This window comes from Ambystoma mexicanum, chromosome 8 (assembly GCF_040938575.1).
Source record: "Ambystoma mexicanum isolate Mex_15411 chromosome 8, UKY_AmexF1_1, whole genome shotgun sequence".
Classification (NCBI taxonomy): Eukaryota; Metazoa; Chordata; class Amphibia; order Caudata; family Ambystomatidae; genus Ambystoma; species Ambystoma mexicanum.
In genome coordinates, this window is record NC_090929.1 from 593481599 (window position 1) to 593507504 (window position 25906).

General features: G+C 44.6%; 1 protein-coding gene across 8 annotated transcripts in view; it reads left to right on the forward strand.

Moving 5' to 3' along the window:
• Window positions 1–25906, forward strand: part of ESPN (espin) — a 1343653-nt gene that overhangs the window by 983877 nt on the left and 333870 nt on the right. For all 8 annotated transcript variants that reach the window (XM_069610300.1, XM_069610294.1, XM_069610295.1 and 5 more), the window contains one exon: window positions 730–928. In XM_069610300.1, the coding sequence (XP_069466401.1) occupies window positions 730–928 (199 nt within the window). The remainder of the gene's footprint in view (window positions 1–729; window positions 929–25906) is intronic.

A 25906-nucleotide genomic window follows, 5' to 3' on the forward strand; every position in this document is an offset into this window, starting at 1 on the left:
ATCCATACTTACTCTACCTTTTCTGAATATGGTAGGTTTCCTCGAAAACAATACCAACTTTCACTGTACTTGAAATGCTTTCTGTGTAGTAAATTGTGCTTACTATATTTACATTTCAGGCTCAATTCGATTAATACTAGAGAAAGGACAAATAATTGATCAACTTGTACATGTAATGAGATCTCCTCTTCATGTCGGTTTTGCCACTCAACTGATGTTCTAGAAACTTAACGACACTGAGTACTGGACTGTCAGATACTCGTTTCAATTCGGAGCACTGTATTTTACAAAGAATTAGACAGTTTTAATTTTGTTCATTTACAGGAATTGTTATGGTAAAGCCTAATGTAGCGGTGAAAATGTGCCCTCAATTATGGCCATTGGACGTTCGTTTTTTAAATGATATTTCTCTTCTGATTGAGTGAATACGTTTCTATGTTCTTTTTTAACTGTCTTTTTTATGTATATGTGTTGTGTAAGGTTTCATGTAAACCATATCACACTAAAGAAAAAGTATGTGTGAAATTGGCTGGTGGTTGAAGCATGTTTTTCTGGTATAAAACCTGCACCAAAACATGTAGTGAAAGTGAATATTGATGGAATATTATACATATTTACATCAATATTTACATATACAATATTATACATGTTATGGAATATTGGAAAATATTGGCTTCATAAAAAAGCGCAAGAAATTCAACAATGTGATGGTTCTTCTGTTCTTTGCAGGGTTCTCTGCTAGCGGATGACACAGTGCAGAATGGAAATGCTACAGAGAACAAGCCCTCGGGGGAACTGCCACCTCCTCCCCCACCTCCTCCACTTCCAGAAAGCCTATGCTACCCACCACCACCACCACCGCTGCCAGCCGAAGGCCACTTATCCCGGTCGGGCTCCAGCCAGCGACACTCCTCCAATTCCACTGGAAGTAAGTCTCAGCTGTTGCTGTTCATTTGTTCTAGTTTGACAGTGTTCTCTTTAGATTAAAACTCCAGTTGGCACTCATCAACCTTAAAGAAGAGATGGCCTAAGGAGGAAATAGGCCATTTCAAGAAAGGTCAAACATGTGAAAGGCTAGCTGACTTGCTTTAGACTCAGCTACAAGTCTGTCTCTATTTTGGCTCATACTTTACACTTAAGCTCTCACCTTTCACAGGCACTGGCCTTGTTGTCAGATCTACTAATATCACGCGTTCTCTGTCTGCCTATTAGTATCATCGGATTAGTAGGTGTGTAATAAAGCACAGTTTTGCTTTTAAGCCATCAACTCCTAAAGCTAAACTTTTTACTATGACAAATAAAACAATGTAATTGTGTTCGGAAGTCAGTCTCTGTGTTAAGCACATCATGTTGATATGTATTGAAATATCATTCTTCTGAATAAGTGAATGCGGATCCCAACGTGTTGAGGTACAGGCATGTTTTTCCCTCAATAGCCTAGGAATAAATCCATACGTATAAGAGCGAAGAGAAAAACATTACACACATTTTAATGCAACTTGCATTGTGTTAGGAATATGATTCATCTTTCTACAACCAATTGACAATCTTAAATGTATTACCCCAAAGAAAATATTCTCACATGCTCCCAAGGTGTCATATTATTACTTGACTCCTGCCCCTCATTGCATGCATGGATTATGGAATCCAATCAACAACAGCTGCTAAAAACGCTGGTGTGAGAATGTATTTATTTATATACAGGAGGACGAATGCTCTTTCAATCATAAAAGAACGTACAATAGATAAGAAATCAGATTTGACGGGAAGCATTGAGCTTCTTACAATGGGTGAGTTTGAGGGACATTCAGACCAGATTGTGGAGGGGGGTAAATGGAACAGTCACCCGGGACAATGCATAAGTGGACTTACATAGATTAAGGACAACCAACATTGGACTCTTGGTTCACCCACCATGACACGCCAACTCCAAAGGCTGACCATAAAGATCTGTTGGACTTTCAAAGACCTTATTACACAGTAATCCGTAAGTGCTCTGTGTGCAATTTTTCCTGATGTGGCCGATAATCTTTTATTAAGTTCCTTCAGTATTCCCTTTAGGGTATACTTGTTTTGGTCTTGCAGCCGTGAATCAACGGCAAAGAGTAGGACGAGGGCTCCTGGCCCTCAATAGATTGAGTATCCGACTTTAATAATTGAGGATAAGAACTTAGGGCATTCAAAAAAAGTCCAAAAGTGTGCGAACTAGGACATATCCTACCAAACCCAATCTGTGATTTTGATTGGTCTTGTGACTTCAAAGCAAATGTAGGTTGTATTGGCTAGATGAAATCAATGTAATGTCAAAAATTGAATGGCCTATTCCCTTTTTCGGTCAAAGATTGCCATAGTAGCTATTGAAATGACATCAAATGCCTTTTTTCCTGAAGTCGCTGCGTAGCACACTGCACGCACAGTCGCCTTTTCCCCCGTTCACCTTGCCCTTGACTCCTTGTCCTCTCTGTCCCCACTGCTTTCTTCTCATCCTGCTGCCTCCTGCTCTCACTTCCTTTCATCAACATGCCCGGCCTTGAGGCAATATCATCAGTGTTACTTTGAGTTGGGCTCAATTGCAAAGTCCACTATCCCTCTCTCCTGTAGCTGTCTTTCCAAGACGGAGGCTGCACTGCTGCGTCTAAGCCAAAGCCCCTAATCTTCCTTTCCTTTGTCTTCCCAGTCACAGACCACCTGTGAGGTACGATAATGGCAGCCATGGTTGGTCTTGATTCCCTCAGGCCATTACTTTGAGCACAGGCTATTACAAACGAAAACACCCCACTGCAGCGGACATCATTAAATACCATGGCGGGTTTGGCAAATGTTTGCTAGACCCCAGTTTACTATTTTCCAGAAGGATAGTCTTTCCTGCTAGGATTGTCCCAGGCCTCGAAGGAAGCCTCTCACCTCAGAGTCATGACCTAAAGACTAAGTGGCCTACAGTGGGGGCTGCCATTTCACTGCCTTTGCTTCAAGTACATGGAATACTCTCTCTGCTTACAGCGGCTGATTAAATTATGCCTCTTCCAATGCCGTAAAAGCCTCACAGCAAACTATTCTAACTGAGCGTCACTTCACCCAACACACGGCATACCTCCTCGCTTCCCTTCATCCTCGCTACCACCTTAGTTAGATAGGGTATTGTTTAGGTAGAGCGTGATGACGATCTTCCGTTGCCATAAGACAGTCGTCTCCATACCTTGCATACTGAGCTCCCTTGAGTAAAACAAATGTTACTCAGGCCCCCCCAAATGCAGTAACACCTGACATGCTCACATTGAGTAAGCCCCAATCCTACTTTTTGGAAGAGTTTTGCTTCGTCGTGGAAATCCTTTTGCGTCCTGTGGGGTAATAGAGCCACGGTATGAAGACCAGTGCACTAAAACAGATGGGACACCATTGTTAATAGTGAAAATGCAATGGGCTTGTCTATTGGAGACCATATTGTCCCTCATTGGAATACATATTGCTATTAAAAAATAAATTAAGAACATTGCAATTATATTACTTTCAGTGAATTCAATTGTGGACTACATTGACATAAATATTATGGATTGTTTTAAAAATAAAATCACATTTTCCATTGTCAAGTTTTTCGCAAAGCGCTTGCCAGGGCACGAGTAGTGTCACGGGTCCATTTCAGTAAAATGTGCTACAAAATGCAGTCAGTGAAGTAAGTTTACCGTTCCACTCTTCTTTAGTAATGAGTTATGTTTGTCGTGCAAGGGTTAATTTAAGCGGTTATAAAAAAAATGAGTCGGAGAAAACTCTGGTCACATCATAAAATGGCCTAAATTGATGTAGGAGTGCACTACCTCAATGTATTTCTAAGGGGATATATATTATTGTTAGCATTATGATAATAAAAGTAATATTAATAACAACAACGTCATATTATTATTATTAATACTACCAATAATAATATACTAATGATAATAATAATTCAGTTTTTAGAAGGGAATTTAGATTAACACTAAGCAATGCTTCTAGGATTAGTCTGACAACTCATTTAGGATTATGGGCCTTTGAAAAACCTTTTTTTAAAATAACGTTTAAAGCACAAATGAAGAATGGAAGCGAAGATATGTCTGTGTTGTTCTTCTCTACTGGCGACCCCTATTGCATCCACCAGCAGGGGCGTTGCTAGGGGGGGCTAAGGGGTCTATAGCCCCTGATCTTTTGGTTGTAGCCCCGGATAGAATCTCAGGAGCTACAGCCAAAAGGCTATAGCTAGCCCCCAGTCCCAACAGTTCCGACATCAGCTTAGCCCTGGGTCTTTTCCAGACCTAACAACTCCCCTGTCCACCAGTAGACAGAGTTGATAGTGGGAGGGGAACAGAACCTGTAAAATGCTAGGCTCTATTGGGATACGTTTTTGTGCAGCATCTTTCTAAAAGCAAATAAGGGAAGCGAGGGACATGAAGAAACACCGGTTGGTTCACAAAGGCTAGAGTGCACTTCCGTGATGTGCTTTTTCCACAGATGAGCGCTGCGCTCTGCCTACAAGACACAACGCATATCTCCTTCATTCTCAAACAAGACAAGTGCTTTGTGGAAGGGTGTTTGCTGCCTGACACTTACATATGTATTGGCGCTGACTGCCCACTTAAGTGGGGAGAGGGGTGAGGGCAGATGTCATGTTTTAGGGCCAAAATACCAACCCGGGTTTCCTTCTGTGGTTGGCATCCTACATACCAAACTAGCCCTTTTGTAGCAATCAGCCTGCACGAGTGCACCAGGACTTCTTGCCTCCACCCACATGAATACAGGCAATGGAGTTCATAGATGGCCTCTGCATGATATGCCGATGTTCCTGCACCACACGCGACCTGCCACATCAAAAGACGGTCCCTGAGTGGGCGCATCTGGAATTGTATCTCTTGTGAATAAGAGATGGACTCCCATCAGTGGCATGTCCAGGGAGTGGCCTGAGGTGGCACCTGCTACCCCTGGAATCTGATTGGCCATCTCAGGTGCCACCCCATTATCCCAAACTATGATCATTATGTGTGTATGTGCACTCGTACATCATGCCACCCCTGCATAAGTCTGTGCCCCACTTGGGCCACGCCAGTCAAAGGAATCTGTACACGCCACTGACTCCTATATGACCAGGCCACACGCACTACGTCTAGAAACGAAAGTCACAATGGCTCACCTATGCTCAAGCACTTTCAGATGCCCCCGTGCCGGTCCTACTTACAGATGCCCACGTGCAGGTCCGCCTTGTGAACCAAGCTTGCACGTTTGACTCGGCCAATACTGGCCTTCATAATGAGTTTCAGCAGTTTTATTCCCAAGGACCCACACACATGGTAATTTCCGTCACTGCATGTAGTCATCCTTTAATCCACCACATTATTATAATGACAGCCAGTGCTCCAAATAAGATTTGGAAGTGGGAGTATTTTACTCCCTATTTTTTAAAGTTGAGAGTAAAATGATTTTTTAGGGAGTAAAAACGTAATCCAATTCTCAATGGGAGAATTTCATAAGCGAGTAAAATTATGTTGTAACTCTAACTGGAACACAAATTTGTTTTGTAATAATTATTTATATTGTTTGTTTGTTTGTTTGTTTTTATTACTTGTATTGCGCACCAGACACGGGGGTAACCGGGCGCATTTTATAAGACAACTTGAAGCTTAGTTACAGGAGCAAATGGCAAAAATAGAGAAGCAAAACAAGGAAATATATAGTAATATACAATAGACATGTACAAAAATATATAATTGGCAAATGAGGATGCATGTATTTACAGTCCTGATCAGAAACTACTATCGATAAATAAGTCCAGGCAATTGGTGAACTATTGTATGTCTGCATTTTTGATCCACGTTATGAGGTTTTGTCGGAAAGTGAGGTAGGGTTGGTCGGTCTTCAGGGTGGATGGTAGGGAGTTCCAGAGTTGAGCTGCTTTCACCTGAAAGCTACATCCACCGACTCTAGTCAGTTTAACTCTGGGTATGGATATATTGTTGGAGTTAGCGGATCTGGTGATTCTTGTGGGTTTTGTTCTCGTGAATCTTACGGAGAGGTAAAGTGGTGCGGCGTTATTAAGACATTTGTGGACCAGCGAGGCAATTTTTAGTTGGATTTTCTCCTGAGTGGAGAGCCAGTTATTGGCTCGTCTAAGTTCGGTGATGTGGGCTCTCCTGGGAATACCTAGCGCTGCTCTAAGCGCATTGTTCTGCAGAGTTTGAATTCTTTTGACAACTTCCTTAATAGCCCCAATGTAGAGTGAATTGCAGTAGTCCAACTTTGATAACACGAGCGCTCTCGCAAGTGTGATGCAGCTGTTGTTTGATAGGAAGGGTTTGCCTGCTCTTATCAATTTACAGGTGTAGGCAGTTGCAGAGGCCATTGTGTTGACTTGTTTATTGAAAGAGAGGGTAGAGTCCAGGTAGAAGCCCAGAGTTTTAACCTTGTGGGCAGTTGTAATTTGGTTGTTGTCAATATTAAAGGAAGAGTAGTTAGGGCCCAGTTTTTTTAGGGTAGGGGGTGTGCCCAGGATGATGATTTCAGTTTTGTCATCATTCAGGCATAGTCCGTGAGTGGCCATCCATGCCTGGATGATGAGATACACTTTGTTCACCAAGGCCAAATCCTTGTCGTAATCACCGGTAAGAGGTAGGAGAATCTGAGTATCATCTGCATAATTAGTGTAGGTGATACCAAGATGGTCCAGATCATCGAAAAGGGGCTTAGTGTAGATGTTGTAAAGTGTGGGAGAAACACAAGATCCCTGGGGCACACCACATGTGATGGGGATGGAGTCTGCTGCCGCAGTGGTGGAGAAGACTCTCATAGTCCTATTGTTGAGGAAGGACTGGATTCAATTTATGGCTTCTTCTGAGAAGTGCGCAGCCACATCCAAGTGTCTGCAAAGGACCTTATGGTCAACAAAGTCGAATGCAGCTGAAAAGTCCAGGAGGAGGAGTAAGGCTGGTTTGCCTTGATCCCTAAGCTCATCAATTTGCGCCTTGAGGTCTAAGAGGGCAGTTTCGGTCCCGTGCTGGTGGCGGAAGCCAGACTTCCGTACTCCTAGTAAATTGTTGGTTTCATGGTGTTTCTGTATTTGAGAGTATGCCACTTTATCTATAATTTTTAAGAGGAATGGCACAGTGGTGATTGGGCGGTAGTTCGTAGGTATGGCTGGGTCTAGCGTCTGTTTTTTAAGCAATGGGAGTACCCAAGATTCTTTTAGGTTACTGTGTGTGGACCCTGTTGCGAATGAGGCGTTAATGAGTTTTGAGATAAAGGGGGCCAGGTCGCTAGCTGCGTCCTTTATCAGTAGTGCTGGACATTGATCCCCCTGACAATTAGATGGTTTGAGTGACAGTATGATTTTTTCAGTCTCAATAATAGATACTTTAGAGAACTTGAAACGAGGAATGTCGATGTTATTTATGGGAGGGGTGGTAGTTATTTTGGGTTTAGTATCCAGACTGAGCGATGATTTTTTCATGGCAATTTTAGATTGGAGAGTTGTCACTTTGAGAGCTAGGGCTTGCTGAATGTTGGTGCACCATGTTTTATCTTTGACACAGTTGTCCGGCACTGGGATGGGAGATTCTATTTCCTGTAGGATAATGAAGAGTTCCTTCATTCTAGAGTTGGCTTGGGCTATTCAAGTGTTGTATGTTTCCCATTTTGCCGACAGTATTTCCTTTTTGTAAAGGGTGGAGATGTCTCTCAGGGTGCTCTTATTTTCTTCTGATGGTTGTAATTTCCATGCGACCTCGCATTGTCTTTTTTTGGTGCGAAGCGTTTTTAGGTAGTGGGTGTACCAGATAAAGGGGGCCAGGTCGCTAGCTGCGTCCTTTATCAGTAGTGCTGGACATTGATCCCCCTGACAATTAGATGGTTTGAGTGACAGTATGATTTTTTCAGTCTCAATAATAGATACTTTAGAGAACTTGAAACGAGGAATGTCGATGTTATTTATGGGAGGGGTGGTAGTTATTTTGGGTTTAGTATCCAGACTGAGCGATGATTTTTTCATGGCAATTTTAGATTGGAGAGTTGTCACTTTGAGAGCTAGGGCTTGCTGAATGTTGGTGCACCATGTTTTATCTTTGACACAGTTGTCCGGCACTGGGATGGGAGATTCTATTTCCTGTAGGATAATGAAGAGTTCCTTCATTCTAGAGTTGGCTTGGGCTATTCAAGTGTTGTATGTTTCCCATTTTGCCGACAGTATTTCCTTTTTGTAAAGGGTGGAGATGTCTCTCAGGGTGCTCTTATTTTCTTCTGATGGTTGTAATTTCCATGCGACCTCGCATTGTCTTTTTTTGGTGCGAAGCGTTTTTAGGTAGTGGGTGTACCACGAGTTGAGGTGGGCTTTAGGTTTGCTTCATCTCACTTTCAGTGGAGCAATTACGTCCAGAGCAGATGACATAATTTTGTTATACTCATTCACCAGAGTTTCAGGGTCCAGGTTATCTGGTAGTGAGTTGAGAGTAGGGAGGATAAGGGGGAGTAGGTTATCTGGGGTGATGTTTTTCTTATTCCTGGTCGGGATGGCTGGTGCTAGCTGGGCTACGGTAGGAGTAGGTCAGTCTGTTTCTAGAAGAAATGTTATAAGGTGGTGGTCTGTCCAGATTAGTGGGGAGATCGATAGGACGGAGGCATTGCAATTGTGGTCTGCCACCCAGTCAAGTATTCTACCCTTGTTGTGGGTAGGGTGGAGTACTTTTTGTGAAAAGCCTAGTTCAGAGAGTAAATTAGCCACTCCGCTTGCTAGTGGGTCGTATTGATCATTGAAGCCCAATTTTAGATCCCCTAGTAGGATGACTTGTGAAGATTGTTTTAGGTCATGCGAAAGAATGGTGGAGATGTCCTCCTCGAAGGTACCAATAGGGCCTGGAGGTCTATAAATGAGGTGGATGGTGATGGTTTGGGTATTGTTAATAGCAAATTTGGCTGTTAGGCTTTCGCAAGATTTAGAGTCATTAGATGAAGCTAGCCTGGTGGATAGGTTGGTTTTAACAATAAGGGCTATGCCTCCATCGCAGGCTTCGCTTCTGTCTGCTCTTAGGATGGTGCAGTCGTTTGGGATTGCTAACATAATAGCTGGTCCTGCCGCGGCATGTAACCAGGATTCCGTAATGGCCAGGAAGTCAAGGTTTTCGGTCTGGATAAGGTCAGCAATCTCTGTGGTGTGAGCAATCATGGACCTAGCGTTAAATAGTGCACCTTTTAGGTGGGGGAGAGTGGATGGCAGTGTACATATCTTTTCTTGGGTCGTGATAGAGGTGTGCATACATGCATTCTGTGTCTTCAAGTTTAGACTGTGTGGTTTTTCTGTGCCCCTAGTATGTGTAGGTTTGCTACGGTTAGATGAGGTCAGTGTCCAGGCACGTGGTTCGTAAAGTTTGGCCAATCTGACTCGGAGTCTAGAGTTTCTAGATGTGGTGTTGCATGGTTTGGATTCAAAGGTCAAACCTTGATGAGGTACTTCAGTTTGGTTATTACGACTCAACAGTAGTTGGGTTTGAGTCTGTGTCATGGCGGGGTAGTTGGCTGAGTGTTGAGGGGTAGTGTATTCAGTGGTGGGCGCGAGACTAATTCCGTAGACTATGAGTGTTGTTAATGTGAGAAGGGCAAGTATGGTGTAAGAGGATTCAATTCAGCACTACAGCCAAGTCAACGCCTAGTCTAGAATACTGAATGAAAACCCTTATTGATATATCTTTATGTCCAGTTCATGCGTTCTGGATGACTACCCCTATATAACACCCCTCTCTTGGAATCCTCCTGACCCCACTGAGACAAGAAGTAGTTCTGTTTTGCAAGTTAAAATGGTTTAATGGATAATTTAAACAATAGGTATATATATATCACACTTTAGAATAAATTAATAATTGAATATCACAATCTGATCAGTAATCAATAATGGATAGTCTGGCACTAGCACACTTCTTGATAATCACTAAGCAGTTGACATGAAATGGATAAGGTAGCACACTGGTAAATAGGGACAGAAGAATAATGTGATAGAGAATGCTTTATAGAGTTCAAATGGATGCAATGTTAAATGAAAGGCAGTACAGAAATTACTTGATAAGATTTCAGCCAAAACAATGTAATCAATTTCTTGTACAATTCACCCCCCCCTTTTATGCAATGCAAGGAAATGGAAGGAAGGCACACAGTTCTCAGAAATGCAATTAAATGTGATTCAGTTAACCCAGCAACTTAGACTACAGAAGTTTAAAACACAGGCAAAATGCTTTGATATGTGCTGGCAATTAAGTGAAAAATATGCTAAATTGCTTTTAATTCCGTCTAGGAGGTTCAGGGTGAGTGAAATCAAGTTAATATTAGTCCAGGCTCACACTAGCAATGATTCAGGGATGATTAGCAGGTTAAACGAATTTCTGGCAAATGGAAGGCAAGCAGCTTCTGTTTTCACACGTGGAGAAATTTGCAAATCGCGGCAAAATTCGCGAGTGCGTTTTTCACGGTTACGGCAAAACCATAGGGGGTAGGAATGCGGTTCTAGGTTCGTAGGAAAGCCACGATTCTCAGCTTTCAGGGGAAAGTTACTGCAAGTCTCTAGCACAAACGGTTGCGGAGATATGAACGATTAAATAAAGGTCGTTTTTCAGATTTGAAATTTTAAAGTTCAAAAAGACAAGTGCAGCTTGCAACTAGAAAATGACAAGTGACAGCTTTACAAATGACAGGTGACAGTTAGGAGGCAGTTCTACTTAGATTAAAATAGCTTGGATTATATTATTTTAACTAAGAGATTGGTTCTGCACAGTCTTCTAGGTACTCACAATATATTAGAAATATGCCTTGCCACTGATCTGGTCAGGTTTAGGACTGGACTCTGGTATCTGCACTTCACAGTGATCTGGGCCTGCTCTCTCTCTGGATTCTGAAGATTGAGGGATTTAACGTCTGGATCTTTCTGCACAGCTTTCTCTGGAGATTGATGGAGGTAAAGTATGGATTTTCCCGGCAGAGCTTCCAGCTGCAAATGGATTTGAAGGTCCTATCTGTCCTGTCTGTCTGCTTTTATGTGTTTAGAATGTGGGTGTGTTCTAGCATCACTGACCCTACCTCTCTCTCAGCTTCTAATTGGTCAAACTTCCATTTCTCATTTGATTGGGGGAGCTAAGTTGTGTCAGAGTGATGTCATTTTATGGCTTGCAGAGAGGACACTCCCCAGTCAAATTGCACACATTCTATATTTGATAACAAAAGACATATTTGCACAGGTAAACATTGGTTTAAAATTACATGCACACATCACATATCACAGGAGATATACCCTGTCCAAACGTTGCTCTTCCTGGGGGCTTGCATTCAGAAATGGCACATATTTCACTTTTTAACTGATTTTGCAATTCCGGACATTGACCCAAATTTACACACATGTGCGCAAGGAGTATGGACCTTAGTTGATGAAGTGTCAGATTTTTCACATGCACACATTTTGAGTAATATCCTCTTTTCCGCTAAAACCCCCCTGAACATGCCACCGGTTCTAAAAACCTCTTAAAATGTGGGCAGAAAAATCACAAGAATTATGGTGTCATTTATACAATTTTCACATGTCCGCTCTATGAGTTATTCATCTTTTTCTAAAACCATATTCTGGCTATAGAGGTGTGTCTTTTCATGTCACATGGTACAGAAACCAGTCTTTCCAGTTTCTGGCAAGCTCAGAGACCCTGCCCCTCCCAGCTTCTGCCAAGAGGAAGCTCCATTTACGACTCCCGCCAATAAAACATTTGCCTGAGTCAGGACAGGGCTTTGTTCAATTTCCTGCAGAGCCCAGGTAATTCAATCAGGGAAGTGTCATATCCCTTTTGGTGTGAGCAGCAAAAGGGCAGCTAGGCCTGGGAACACAGCTGTGACTCAAGTTTCACTCCTGATGGGGGTAGTTGCCAGGCAGAATTCAGTTCCTTAAGCCAGGTTTCAGATAAAATGTCACTTTTTGTTTCCCAGTTTAAGTCAAGACAATTTTTTTTACGTATGCAGCTAGAATGCTGATTCTAAGTTCAAAACTATGACATTTACACAATTGCAACCTATGTGACACTCAAAGTAGGTCACTCATTTCTCTTATACCTTGAGATTTTTAATGTCCTTCAGTCCAAATTTACTTAAACTGCTGAAATCCCCAGCTCAGCCAGTCTTGTTATAAACCTTCAAGTCACTTCAGAATATAACTTTACATTGGATCCACCTCTCAGTAAGTCTTTCTTTGGCCTGTTTTGGGTTCATTTATTCAGTTTTGCAAAAAGTAAAATCTGGTGTTGTTTTAAAACGCCGGCTTTTGGATAGTGGTGAGTACTGGTACTGCACCCCTTTTTGGGATTTAAGAAAATGAATTCCCAACAGTTATGGGTTTGCTTTTGGCAATCAGCATTGCCACTCCCAATGGTTTCAGACTACTGTGTGGGTAGTCCAATGGTGGTTTTAGGCAGTGTCCTTCTGTGCCCATAACATCGGCAAAAATGAGTGGCAGCCTATTCTTCATGCATTTCCCTGTGCATTTTCTGGGAAGCTCTGGCCATCATGATGTTTTCATGTCAGTACTGCACAGTTTTGAGGTAGGGCTCGGATGCATGGGTAAATACATCCCACGAGCCCCCCTTCTTGCGGTGGCCATCTGATCCTTCACTGGTGGGACCCGCAAGATCTGGGATGTTTTTCTCATCTTCTTCCGGTAGATGGCACAGTTCAGCATCTTTTCCTCCATCCGGTACTGATCGATCGGTTCTCCTCGCCGGTCCTGATGGGACAATTGGGCGGTACCCCTAGCCCGTTGCGTCTCAGCTCCCGGTCTCCGGATCGTCCTCCTTGGCCCGTCTCAAGGTTTTCTTTCTCCTAGGACGACAAAGGAAGAGCGGCAATACCTATTCATAGACGTTTTTCCACCACTGTTGAGATAGTGGGGCAGCATATGCATTTCATCATAACGAAACATTACATTCTTATTTTGAAAAAAAAAACAGTATAACTAAGAGACAGTTTCATGCAATTAACAATATTTTAGAGACTAGATGTGGTATGTTTTAGGATTGGAACTGAATTAGTCTGAGACAGTACCCTCTAGGATTCCAGAGGATTCCTCCAGTTGTTGCAGAGTGTGCCTGGGATGGCAACATTTCAACTGGTTTATGTGGACCCACTTGTCTTCCCCCGCTGCCAAAGGACCTTTGGGGATGTGGATTTTGTAGGCCACAGGGGAGATCTTGTCGATGATCTCAAAGGGTCCCTTCCATGTAGGCAAGAATTTCCGCTGTTTTGCCTGGTTTCTTTGGAAGTTGTATAGATAGACCCGGTCCCCCACCTGATATTCCTTCCTGGAAGTTTTCAGGTCATAGTGGGTCTTCATGCTATCAGCCGATCTTTCTAGATTCCGCTGAGCGTAAGCAAAAGCATGTTGGAGGTGTTTCCTTAAATTCTCCACATACTCATGAGTAGTGGAGGCATTTATCAGTGTCTGCTCTTGGGTCCTGTAGAGCAAATGCTGAGGAAGCACCATCTTGCGCCCAGTCATCAACTCAAATGGTGACATTTTGGTTGCAGATGAAGGGGTAGATCTGATGGCCATTAGGACCAGAGGTAATCGGATATCCCAACTTGGCCCAGAATCTGCCACAAACTTCTTTAATATGCTCACAATTGTCCGGTTATATCTCTCCACTGCCCCAGAAGAAGCTGGTCTATAAGCAATATGCAGCTTTCTCTTGACCCCCAATATCTCCCACATCTTTGTCATTACTTCACTGGTGAAGTGGCTACCTCTGTCTGACTCAATCCTTTGAGGTAGACCAAAACGGGAAAAGATGTGGTTAATCATCAAGGCAGCTGCAGTTTCTGCCTTGCAATTTGGGGCTGGGAGACATTCCACCCTCTTGGTAAACAAGCATGTGACGGTCAACATGTACTTATTCCCCCTAGCAGAGCGAATCACGGGGCCTACAAAGTCGATTTGTAAATCTGACCATGGCAGCGTCATCCCCCTCTTTTGGAGAGGCGCACGGTGCGTGAGGGAGGATGGCTGAAATTGTGCACACACAAGACACCCCTTCAAGTATTGGTCGAGGTCCTGCCCCATGTGTGGCCAGTATGCAACCTCTCTTAAGATTTCCAGTGTTGTGTGAAACCCCCTATGACCGGCGGTGGCCGCATCATGGGCGTGACTTAACATCAGGCTTCGGAATGAGGTAGGAACCACCCACTGATCGTGGCCAGCTTTGGATTTCCTTACCAGCAAACCGTCTTGGATTCGGAACATTTTTGGACATTTCATCAACACTCTTAGGTCCTCTTTCCCAATGTAATCGGTATCCGTCAGGGGAAAGTTCTCAGGGTCCTCAAGGTGCTGGTAAAATTTACCAATTATTGGATCCCCCTTCTGAGCTGTAATCAAATCAGCATCAGGGGTCTCCTTACTCCATTGTGCAATTGAAAGGTCGTTGTGAGCATTTGTCTGGGACCTAGTGATAGCAGTGACCTGGATTTCCCCCAACAGGGACTCAATCTCAATTAGATCCCCTTGGATGGCCCCGGTTTTGGCCAGCTGATCAGCTAAGTCATTTCCAGTTTTGTCTGGTCCCTCTACTTTGGAATGACCCTTGATCTTTTTCCAATAGATGGTCATCTCATTCGAGGTGACCAGATCATCAATGTTTTGGATCAACTTCCCATGTTTCAAGGGTTTGTTGTTAGCACATAACATGCCTCTGGTTTTCCAATTAACCAGGTGCTCCACGAACCCGTTCCGTACATAATCCGAATCTGTGATTATGACCAGTTCGTGGAGTTGATGCTGGACAGCAGTGAGGATGGCCTGATGCACAGCCATCAATTCTGCCACCTGACTACTTCGGGGACCAATTTTGTATCCAGCGGAGGGTTCTGGGAACTCATTCACCCATGCATTCCCTACGCCGGCCACCAGTTCTTTCTCCCCGTTGTTGTCAACATGGTAAGAGCATCCATCCACATAGACAGTGGGCATTCCCTCACACTTGTCCTCTTCAAAGACTTTGTGTGGGGAATTAAGGTATGCCTCCGTGTTGTCCTTGATTTTTAGACTTTCGTCCTCGAGACAGTTTTCTCTGGCACAATCATGCAAGTCAGCCAGACCTTGCGCGAGGGGACTCTTCTTGTTTTGGCCATATCGGACCTCCACAGGAAAGCCTTGCATTGACAGAATCCAGGAAGTAATTCGGGAATTACTCACATTTCCGGTCCGGATTCTATCACTTTGGAGATATTGCAGAGGCTGGTGTGGAGTCTCCACTATGATGTGTTCCCCCTGGATAAACGGGCGGTAATTCTTCAATGCCCACACCGTTGCCAGGAGTGCCTTCTCACAATCGTTGAATTTTTCCTCCACAGAGGATAAAGTTTTGCTCGCATAGGAGATTACTTTATTGACCTTGTCATGCTTTTGGTATAATACTGCCGTCAAGCACGTATTAGAGAACCCCGTCTCCAGGAAGAACTCCTTGTTTCTGACAGGGTAAGCTAGGCAAGGCGCTTGTGAGAGGCTTCTTTTGAGTTGTCTTACTGCCTCGGCTTGTTCTGGACCCCATTCCCACTTGACCCCCCCTTTCAGGAGATGAATCAGGGGTCTGGTGATCTCTGCGTAGCCCTCAATGAACTTTCTGCTGTAATTAGTCAGTCCAAGGAGGCTCCTTAGTTCCCGCAGAGTTGTGGGGTCTTTCAGTTTCTGAAGTGCTTCCACTTTCTTTTCCTGGGGACAGAGGCCCTGAGGAGTAATCTCATGCCCCAAGAAATTAACACGGGTTCTACACCACTGTGCTTTCTGAAAGGAAAGTTTTGCTCCGGCGGCCCTCAACTGTGTCAGAACATAACGGATCTCCGCTATGTGTTCCTCCACAGATGAACTTTTGATGAGGACATCATCTACATAAGCCAGGTTACCCCTCGCACCCAGGTTGGGCATGGCCTTATGTAGGAAAATGTTGAATTCATTGCCGGAGTTGAGGTATCCGAAAGGAGTCCGGGTCCATGTGTACTGCTGGCCCCCAAAGGTAAAAGCCAGCTTGTATTGGTCCTCCCTACTGACCGGCACGGTCCAGTATCCATTGGTCAGGTCTATTGCAGTGAATACCTGTGACCCCTGGATCTGGGCCAGCCCTTGGTCAATGTAGGGCAGAGGCCATCGGGAAGTATGGACCCGTTTGTTGAGCTCCCTGAGGTCGGCGCAGAGTCTCCACTGGCCGTTTGGCTTCAGTATTCCCAGCACCGGATTATTGAAGGTGCTGTGGACTGGACGGATTATTCCCCAGGACTCAAGGTTCTTAATTATTTCAGTAAGGGACTCCATGGATGCGAGAGGCAAGCGATATTGCTTCACAAACACTGGAGTCATGCCAGGGTCCGTGGGGATTGTTGTTGTGTGGATGTCAGTGCGACCACAGTCATATGAGTCTACCGCAAAGAGATCTTGGAAATCCAAGAACACTTGTTTCAACTTTTGCTTTTGTTCCAGAGTCACACAGGCATCAGCTAGGTTGACTCTCTGGGTGGAGAAGTCCCTGGTCAGAGTGCTGATTTGGACCGGAGGCTTCAGGTGGGAAAGGCAGCCCTCATGAACCTGGAAAATCACCTCATCCCTCCTGAAGTCACACATCACATCTTCCTTACCATAAGGGCAGGAAGTGTACACCAGGAAGTTCCCCCCCATGCCGGGTAAAAATCCTGTCTGGTGTTGTATTGTCCTCACTGTCACTGTCAACGCAGTCCTTGGGGATTGGTCCTAACAGTTCATTTACTAAGTCGATGGAAAAATGTCGGTCATCAACCGCCATTCCAATAATGGTGCCTGCGGCTAGAGTAATACTCTTTAAGTCGCTGTTATCCACCTCTATTGGAATGGTGTCATGTTCTATGTTGACTAATGGAGTTGGGTTTACCCCCAACCCTTTCTGTTGGAGAGAAGCATTTAGATGTATGTAAGCATCAGGTTTTTTCAACTCTTGTCCCCTTTTAACTTTCACTTCCAGGGAGAATTGTCGGGTCCTTTCTGGGATGGTGACTTCCTCTTTAACCTGAATTTCAACTGCATAAGGTAGCAATTGAGCTGACCTAAATGCTTTTTCTGGATCATCAAAGCTCATGGGATTATCCGCTAATCGGGACCAAGCTTTGAAGTTTATTAGGTCCAAACTAATGGCAAAGCGATTGAGAATGTCACTGCCTAAGTAAAAGGCATCAGGGACGTCTCGCACGACCCAACAATTATGGACAATGCTCTTGTTGCCAATGGAGATTTTGAGCATACACCTGCTTGGCAGGAGATGTTTGGAATTAGGTGCTTCCAGGTCCATTTCCCATTTGTCTATCAGTTTGAAGGTGGTAATGGCTGGATCTTTTGGGAGTTGGCGGAACATGGCTTCGCTGATGAAGCTCTTAACGTTGTTCACACACACTCGAGCGAGAACAGAGTCCTTCCCATCATTTAACTGGACAGGGATGAACAAATGCTCTCCAATTTGCTGAATATCAGCCAGGCTCTGAGCTGATTTCACATCTTTCTGGACTATAGGAGTGGGAGTTTCTGATTGTGGATTAGTAAAGAATTTCAGAGTGTTTCCTTCCAGCGTGGAATACCACCTTAAACTGGAAGGAAGGTTGATTTTCAGAAACAGAGAGGACCCCCCATCACCAGTCTGTTGTCCTACTGCTATTACTGTCACGTCTGAGATTTGGCTATTCTGGAAGTGAAATTCTACTTGGTCAGATTTTTGTTCAACCATGTGGCAGGTGCCGTTTAAACTAACATGGTTAACACTCTGTTTTAATTTTATTGGTCGGCTAGTCTGGGTCCAGAGGACCTTGTTTACGCAATCTATTAGGGGTGACAACCTTCTCAGGAGGTCATTCCCTAGTAAACAAGGGGTGCCCTCTGGGGTCACAACTATGACCGGGTGTTTCAACTTATGTCGCCCAATTTTAATGTCCAAGTCTGCCGTCCCCTCAACGGGAATTTCCTTCCCGTCAAAGTTCTGGAGTTGTCCAGGAAGAGAGGTGAGAGGAATTTGGTAATTCTCTCCCCTTCCTGCATTCAGTTCGTCAAAGGCCCTTCTGGACAGAAGGGTAGCTTGAGATCCAGTGTCCACCAGTGCCGAGATTGTACCCTGCCCCTGTACTTGTACCGGGGCATAATATCTTCCCTCCTTCTCCTCAAGGGGGCACAGATAATGTACATTTTTGGACAACTGGTGGGCTAATTTTCTGGTTTTAGACATTGCAAGAGAAGAAATTTGGGCAGAATTCTGTGGAGAGTCTTGGGAATGTGAAAGAAAAAGTTGGCAACTGGAGATCAGAGCCATTGTGGGTTCCCCTGGCTCCAGTTCTGGGCCGCCCCCCCCTTTTTGGAGGCAGTCACCAGGATGGGTTTGAACCAGGGGATTTTCTTGCTGTTGGTTCTGGGATGAGATGGTGGGCGGCAGTAGCTCAGTCTCCACATCTCCCCAGTCTGGATTTGCATCCCTAGGGACCCATTTTTCTTTGGGAGGAGTTCCCCCCTCTCTGAAGGAGAAGATCCTTTTCCCAGGATCCTCTGAGGATCCCTCTCCCTCAAATTGGAAGATCTGTACCTCCTCCTCAAACTGAGTCTGTTTGGGTCTTTTGTTTCTCCTACCCCCCCTCTGCTCCTGAGGAGGCAGACTTTCAGGGGCAAGAGATTTTGTTTCCGGTTCCTGGGTTTCCAGGGGCTGTTTACAAGTGAGGAAGGAAGCTTCCTCCAAGGCTTTACACCCCCCTTCCCTTTGTGCCTCCTCCCTGGGAACCGGTGAGTTATCGGGGTGCTGCCCCCGTCATTGTTCTGGAGCACCAGGTCCAGAGTTGGGTGCGTTCTGCGCCGGCACGCCCATCTGAGGGTTCTGCTGAGCCCTCAGTATGTGACCCAGATCCCGCGCCATGTTTTGAACCTGGCGCTCTAACTGGGAAACCCGCTCAGGCTGATACGGGGCCCTGTTTTCTCCCCTGGGCTGATCCCGGGAAGGGTAGCTGTCCCTCCTCTGGTAATACCCCGGGTTGGGAAGATTTGGGTACCCCTCCACCCTTGGCCTCCCCTCTCCCGGATTAGGTTGTCTGGGCTCAGGGAATTGGGGAAAGAAGGATGGATGATTTTGGGGTTGGAAATTGGGTGGATACCTGGGGAAAAAGTTCTGCCCAGGATTTGGAGAATTTCTGCCCTCCTGTGGGAAGTTGGGAGGGAAGTTCCCTGGGTTAGGTGCTTGGCTGGATCCCCCCCCTTGGGCTGGAGGAGTCCACACATAACCCAGGATGGGTCGATTTCCCTTGTAACGGGGACTTACATAATCAGGAGAGCGAGGGACCCCATTTGTGGGGCTGCCTCCCTGGCTCCCTGTCTGTGACTGGCCCGAGGACCTTCTGGGCCTAGCATTATTAGGTGCAGGTAGGTTTTTAGGCCCCCCCATCTCCAACTCTAAAACGGGGGTGACCTTTACCTCTGCCACCTTGGCAGCAGCAGGGGTGCTGTTGGCTTTGGGGTTTTTCTGAGCATTATTTTTGCTATCTACCGGTTTCTGCACCTCATAGATCCGGGTAGCCTGTTCAATGACCCAGTCTAAAGATCTTTTCTCGTGAAAATCCCTCACGAGCTGGGTCATGATATATTTGGGCAAGGCATGGAAAAACGTATTTATAAATTCTCTGCTATCCGTGCGCACCCTTCTTGTGGTCTGTGCAAAAGCACGCTTTAACTCCTGCACAAATTCTTGTGGGGCCTGATCCTCCCCACATTGCAAATTGTAGGCTGCCTTGCGAGCCTCTTGAGGATTTCTGTGAACAGAAAAATGTTTCAAGATGGCCGCCTTATAGGTGGACCATCTTAAATGATTTTGGTCCTCCAGCCCCGCAAAGAAACTGGAGTATTCCGGGGAGAAGGTCCACTTTACATATTGAATACAGCTTTGGCTGTCCTTCAAATGGAAAGTCTCCATCATTTGTTCAAACAACTCTAAGTGCTCCCAAACAGAATACTTAGCGTTCTTATGGTAAGGCGTGATGACGCTCCTGATCGCCTTAATCTGCTTTAAGGGGTCCTTAAGCAAGGCCCTTTTTGCCTTATTGGCCTTTTTGGTTCAGGTAACCCTTGTCCATTCGTCCTCGGACTCAGAGGCACTGCTCCCAGAGGTTCCCGTCTGTTCTTCCAGGTTTTCCCGGATTCTGCGAGCCTGGGAATGGCTGGCAGAATGTGGGGACCTGGTCTCCTGTGTCCTGCGCAGTTCAGAGGAGTCTTCAGATTCCTCCTTGCTGCCAGGATTTGATGGGTTCCCCCTCCACTGACCTAACTGGGCAGAGGTTTTCAGGATGCCCTTAATGGGCCTACTCTCCTGGGATTCCCCATTGAACTGTACTGTACTTGGGTGCCCATACCCGGATGCCCACCCCTCCATTCCTGAGTAGTACTGGCCTATGAGCCCCATACTCTTAGCTGGATAGTAATCTGCCATCCCGGTGGCCCTGTGCTCATGTGCGCCAGGGGACATGGGGGTGGTAGAGTCCAGGGACTGGGGGAGATGAAGGCCCCTGATGTTAGGGCTCCTGCGGTTATGGTCAGGAGTCTCTCTTTCCCAGCGGACCTCATCTCTATCCGCCCCTGCTCCCTGTTGCAATGCAAGAGCCTGCATTTGTGCTTTCAGTTCCTCAGTCAAGGCCTTACTAGACTCTATCAGTCTCTCCTGCATCGCTACCTGTTGTTGGAGCCTATCATTGTGTTGACAGAGGGCCTCATTTTCCCTTTGTGCTTCCTGGTTGGTCCTGGAGAACTGGGCCAGTCTTTGCTGCAGGAGGTTTACCTCCTGAGTCCCATCCCTACCGGCCTGCTCCTTTCTTGCCAGAGCATCTTCCACCCTTCTGGTGTGCTCTACCAAGTTCTGGTTTTCTTTTTGGAGGTCACCCAGCCCCTGGAGGGCCAGGTGATTTTCTTCAATTTCCTTTTTTAAGTGGCAGACTTCCTGGCCTAAAGTGTCTCTTTCCTGACTGAGAGCCTGCATCTGTGCTGCCAGGTCGTCCCTCTGCCTTTGAAGGGCACCAGCTTTCCGGCGCTCTTCATCAAACTCTGCCTGGGTATCCAGGTCTTTCAGAATCAGTTTATTGCTTTCTGCCTTTTCCCTATCTAGGTGGCCTTGCAGGGTGACTACCTGCTCAGCACATACCCTGTTGAAGTCCAGTTGTTGCTCCAGCTTTTTCTGGCTTTGCAGTAGGGAGTCCAAACCTTCTTGGTGTTCCTTCTGCAAGGCCCGAAATCTGGTATCCTGTTCTGACTTTTCCTTTTGCAGCACATCCATATCCTCCTTTATTTTAGTGATGTACTGTCTGGTCTCATTTTCTGACTCCTGGCTTCTGTGCAGCCTTAGCTCAGAAGAGTCCAGATCAGATTGGGCCTTCTCTAACGCCATCTGTTGCCTTTTTGCCAGATCATGGCCTTCAGCACATTTATTCTGTATGGCTCCCATATATAAATATAAATATGCCGCTATCCTAACAATCTTGTCGTGTTCATCTTTGGCCTTAGGAGCCATATATAGTTCACTCAGGGCCACATGTAATGGACCCTGATCTCTCCATAGGTCTGACCCTGTTTCAGTGACCTGTCGCGTGATGGCCTGCAACCAGGCATCCTGGCCCTGTTCAGTCCATTCACCTCTCACAAATAGTTTATGTAAGAGGTGCTCTCTGGCTATTTTCATGTCTACTAAGGTCGTCATTCTAGAGATTGGTCTCTGTCCTGACTTACAGAAGTTTGTATTTTATTCTTGCAAAACAGACCGTTTCCTTGGAGCGTTCCTTTAAGGAGTGCTTTACAGCGTAACACAGCGTGGTGATCCGACCGGATATGTGTATCTGGTCAGCTGGCACGCTGTATTAATCTGCACAAATGGTAAATCTAACCCAAACGTCCGGCCCGAGCCCCCAATTTGTAAGAGGATTCAATTCAGCACTACAGCCAAGTCAACGCCTAGTCTAGAATACTGAATGAAAACCCTTATTGATATATCTTTATGTCCAGTTCATGCGTTCTGGATGACTACCCCTATATAACACCCCTCTCTTGGAATCCTCCTGACCCCACTGAGCCAAGAAGTAGTTCTGTTTTGCAAGTTAAAATGGTTTAATGGATAATTTAAACAATAGGTATATATATCACACTTTAGAATAAATTAATAATTGAATATCACAATCTGATCAGTAATCAATAATGGATAGTCTGGCACTAGCAAACTTCTTGATAATCACTAAGCAGTTGACATGAAATGGATAAGGTAGCACACTGGTAAATAGGGACAGAAGAATAATGTGATAGAGAATGCTTTATAGAGTTCAAATGGATGCAATGTTAAATGAAAGGCAGTACAGAAATTACTTGATAAGATTTCAGCCAAAACAATGTAATCACTTTCTTGTACAATTCACCCCCCCCTTTTATGCAATGCAAGGAAATGGAAGGAAGGCACACAGTTCTCAGAAATGCAATTAAATGTGATTCAGTTAACCCAGCAACTTAGACTACAGAAGTTTAAAACACAGGCAAAATGCTTTGATATGTGCTGGCAATTAAGTGAAAAATATGCTAAATTGCTTTTAATTCCCTCTAGGAGGTTCAGGGTGAGTGAAATCAAGTTAATATTAGTCCAGGCTCACACTAGCAATGATTCAGGGATGATTAGCAGGTTAAACGAATTTCTGGCAAATGGAAGGCAAGCAGCTTCTGTTTTCACACGTGGAGAAATTTGCAAATCGCGGCAAAATTCGCGAGTGCGTTTTTCATGATTACGGCAAAACTATAGGGGGTAGGAATGCGGTTCTAGGTTCGTAGGAAAGCCACGATTCTCAGCTTTCAGGGGAAAGTTACTGCAAGTCTCTAGCACAAACGGTTGCGGAGATATGAGCGAATAAATAAAGGTTGTTTTTCAGATTTGAAATTTTAAAGTTCAAAAAGACAAGTGCAGCTTGCAACTAGAAAATGACAAGTGACAGCTTTACAAATGACAGGTGACAGTTAGGAGGCAGTTCTACTTAGATTAAAATAGCTTGGATTATATTATTTTAACTAAGAGATTGGTTCTGCACAGTTTTCTAGGTACTCACAATATATTAGAAATATGCCTTGCCACGGATCTGGTCAGGTTTAGGACTGGACTCTGGTATCTGCACTTCACAGTGATCTGGGTCTGCTCTCTCTCTGGATTCTGAAGATTGAGGGATTTAACGTCTGGATCTTTCTGCACAGCTTTCTCTGGAGATTGATGGAGGTAAAGTATGGATTTTCCCGGCAGAGCTTCCAGCTGCAAATGGATTTGAAGGTCCTATCTGTCCTGTCTGTCTGCTTTTATGTGTTTAGAATGTGGGTGTGTTCTAGCATCACTGACCCTACCTCTCTCTCAGCTTCTAATTGGTCAAACTTCCATTTCTCATTTGATTGGGGGAGCTAAATTGTGTCAGAGTGATGTCATTTTATGGCTTGCAGAGAGGACACTCCCCAGTCAAATTGCACACATTCTATATTTGATAACAAAAGACATATTTGCACAGGTAAACATTGGTTTAAAATTACATGCACACATCACATATCACAGGAGATATACCCTGTCCAAACTTTGCTCTTCCTGGGGGCTTGCATTCAGAAATGGCACATATTTCACTTTTTAACTGATTTTGCAATTCCGGACATTGACCCAAATTTACACACATGTGCGCAAGGAGTATGGACCTTAGTTGATGAAGTGTCAGATTTTTCACATGCACACATTTTGAGTAATATCCTCTTTTCCGCTAAAACCCCCCTGAACATGCCACCGGTTCTAAAAACCTCTTAAAATGTGGGCAGAAAAATCACAAGAATTATGGTGTCATTTATACAATTTTCACATGTCCGCTCTATGAGTTATTCATCTTTTTCTAAAACCATATTCTGGCTATAGAGGTGTGTCTTTTCATGTCACATGGTACAGAAACCAGTCTTTCCAGTTTCTGGCAAGCTCAGAGACCCTGCCCCTCCCAGCTTCTGCCAAGAGGAAGCTCCATTTACAACTCCCGCCAATAAAACATTTGCCTGAGTCAGGACAGGGCTTTGTTCAATTTCCTGCAGAGCCCAGGTAATTCAATCAGGGAAGTGTCATATCCCTTTTGGTGTGAGCAGCAAAAGGGCAGCTAGGCCTGGGAACACAGCTGTGACTCAAGTTTCACTCCTGATGGGGGTAGTTGCCAGGCAGAATTCAGTTCCTTAAGCCAGGTTTCAGATAAAATGTCACTTTTTGTTTCCCAGTTTAAGTCAAGACAATTTTTTTTACATATGCAGCTAGAATGCTGATTCTAAGTTCAAAACTATGACATTTAAACAATTGCAACCTATGTGACACTCAAAGTAGGTCACTCATTTCTCTTAAACCTTGAGATTTTTAATGTCCTTCAGTCCAAATTTACTTAAACTGCTGAAATCCCCAGCTCAGCCAGTCTTGTTATAAACCTTCAAGTCACTTCAGAATATAACTTTACATTGGATCCACCTCTCAGTAAGTCTTTCTTTGGCCTGTTTTGGGTTCATTTATTCAGTTTTGCAAAAAGTAAAATCTGGTGTTGTTTTAAAACGCCGGCTTTTGGATAGTGGTGAGTACTGGTACTGCACCCCTTTTTGGGATTTAAGAAAATGAATTCCCAACAGTTATGGGTTTGCTTTTGGCAATCAGCATTGCCACTCCCAATGGTTTCAGACTACTGTGTGGGTAGTCCAATGGTGGTTTTAGGCAGTGTCCTTCTGTGCCCATAACATCGGCAAAAATGAGTGGCAGCCTATTCTTCATGCATTTCCCTGTGCATTTTCTGGGAAGCTCTGGCCATCATGATGTTTTCATGTCAGTACTGCACAGTTTTGAGGTAGGGCTCGGATGCATGGGTAAATACATCCCACAATGCCTTGTGAGGTTTGCATCTTGTGGCGTTACTGTGGAGGGGTAGGCAAATAGTAGGCGGCCCCTAGGTTTGGGATAGTAGCAACTGACTAAAAATGCAATGGACAGTGCATTTGACTCAAGAGCAGTAGGCAGTAGGCAACATATGACTCAAAAAGCAGTAGGCAACATAAAGTGTCTCAAAGCAGTGGGGTCAATTGATTCAGGAGGCAACACCTAGATTTGAGAAAGGTAACAACTGACTAAACAATGCAATAGGCAGTACAAATGATTCAGAGAATAGTGGACAGCATTTGACTCAAAAGCAGTAGGCAGCAAGCAGTAGGCAACGTATGACTCAAAAGCAGTAGGCAACATATGACTCAAAAAGCAGTAGGCAACATAAAGTGTCTCAAAGCAGGGGGGGCAATTGATTCAGGAGGCAACACCTAGATTTGAGAAAGGTAACAACTGACAATTTGCCCCTAGTTATTCATGCACATTAAAAGATGCAGGTTTACTCCTTGCAATCAGGCACTAATATTAGTCGTTTCTTTTACTAAGTGCACTACTGGTCCAAACATATCCTTGGAGCTGTGTGGGTGAGAGCAGGGGCACAAGGTGCTACGTGTCTGTTTTCCTGTTTTTGGTTGGGAGTATTTTTACTCCCTATTTCTATTTTTTTTGCAGTATTTGACTATTTTTAGGGAGTAAAAGTAGCCAATACACCCCTTATCTGTAGGGCTGATGATGCTGATAGGGAGATAATGGGTGCAGATTGTTCAAATTACCAGCGGTATATCCGAAAATGGGCATGCAGTATTTATAATTAATTTTGATTCCTGTTTTGGGGATGGACATGGATTGTTCGCAGTGGTGGATCCTACCAGTGCTATACTTTTGCAAATAATACTCAAAAGGGTCCTTGTTGACCCTTCTCTGCATTGCTTTTCAAAGAGGATGATTAGGCGGGCAATGGCATG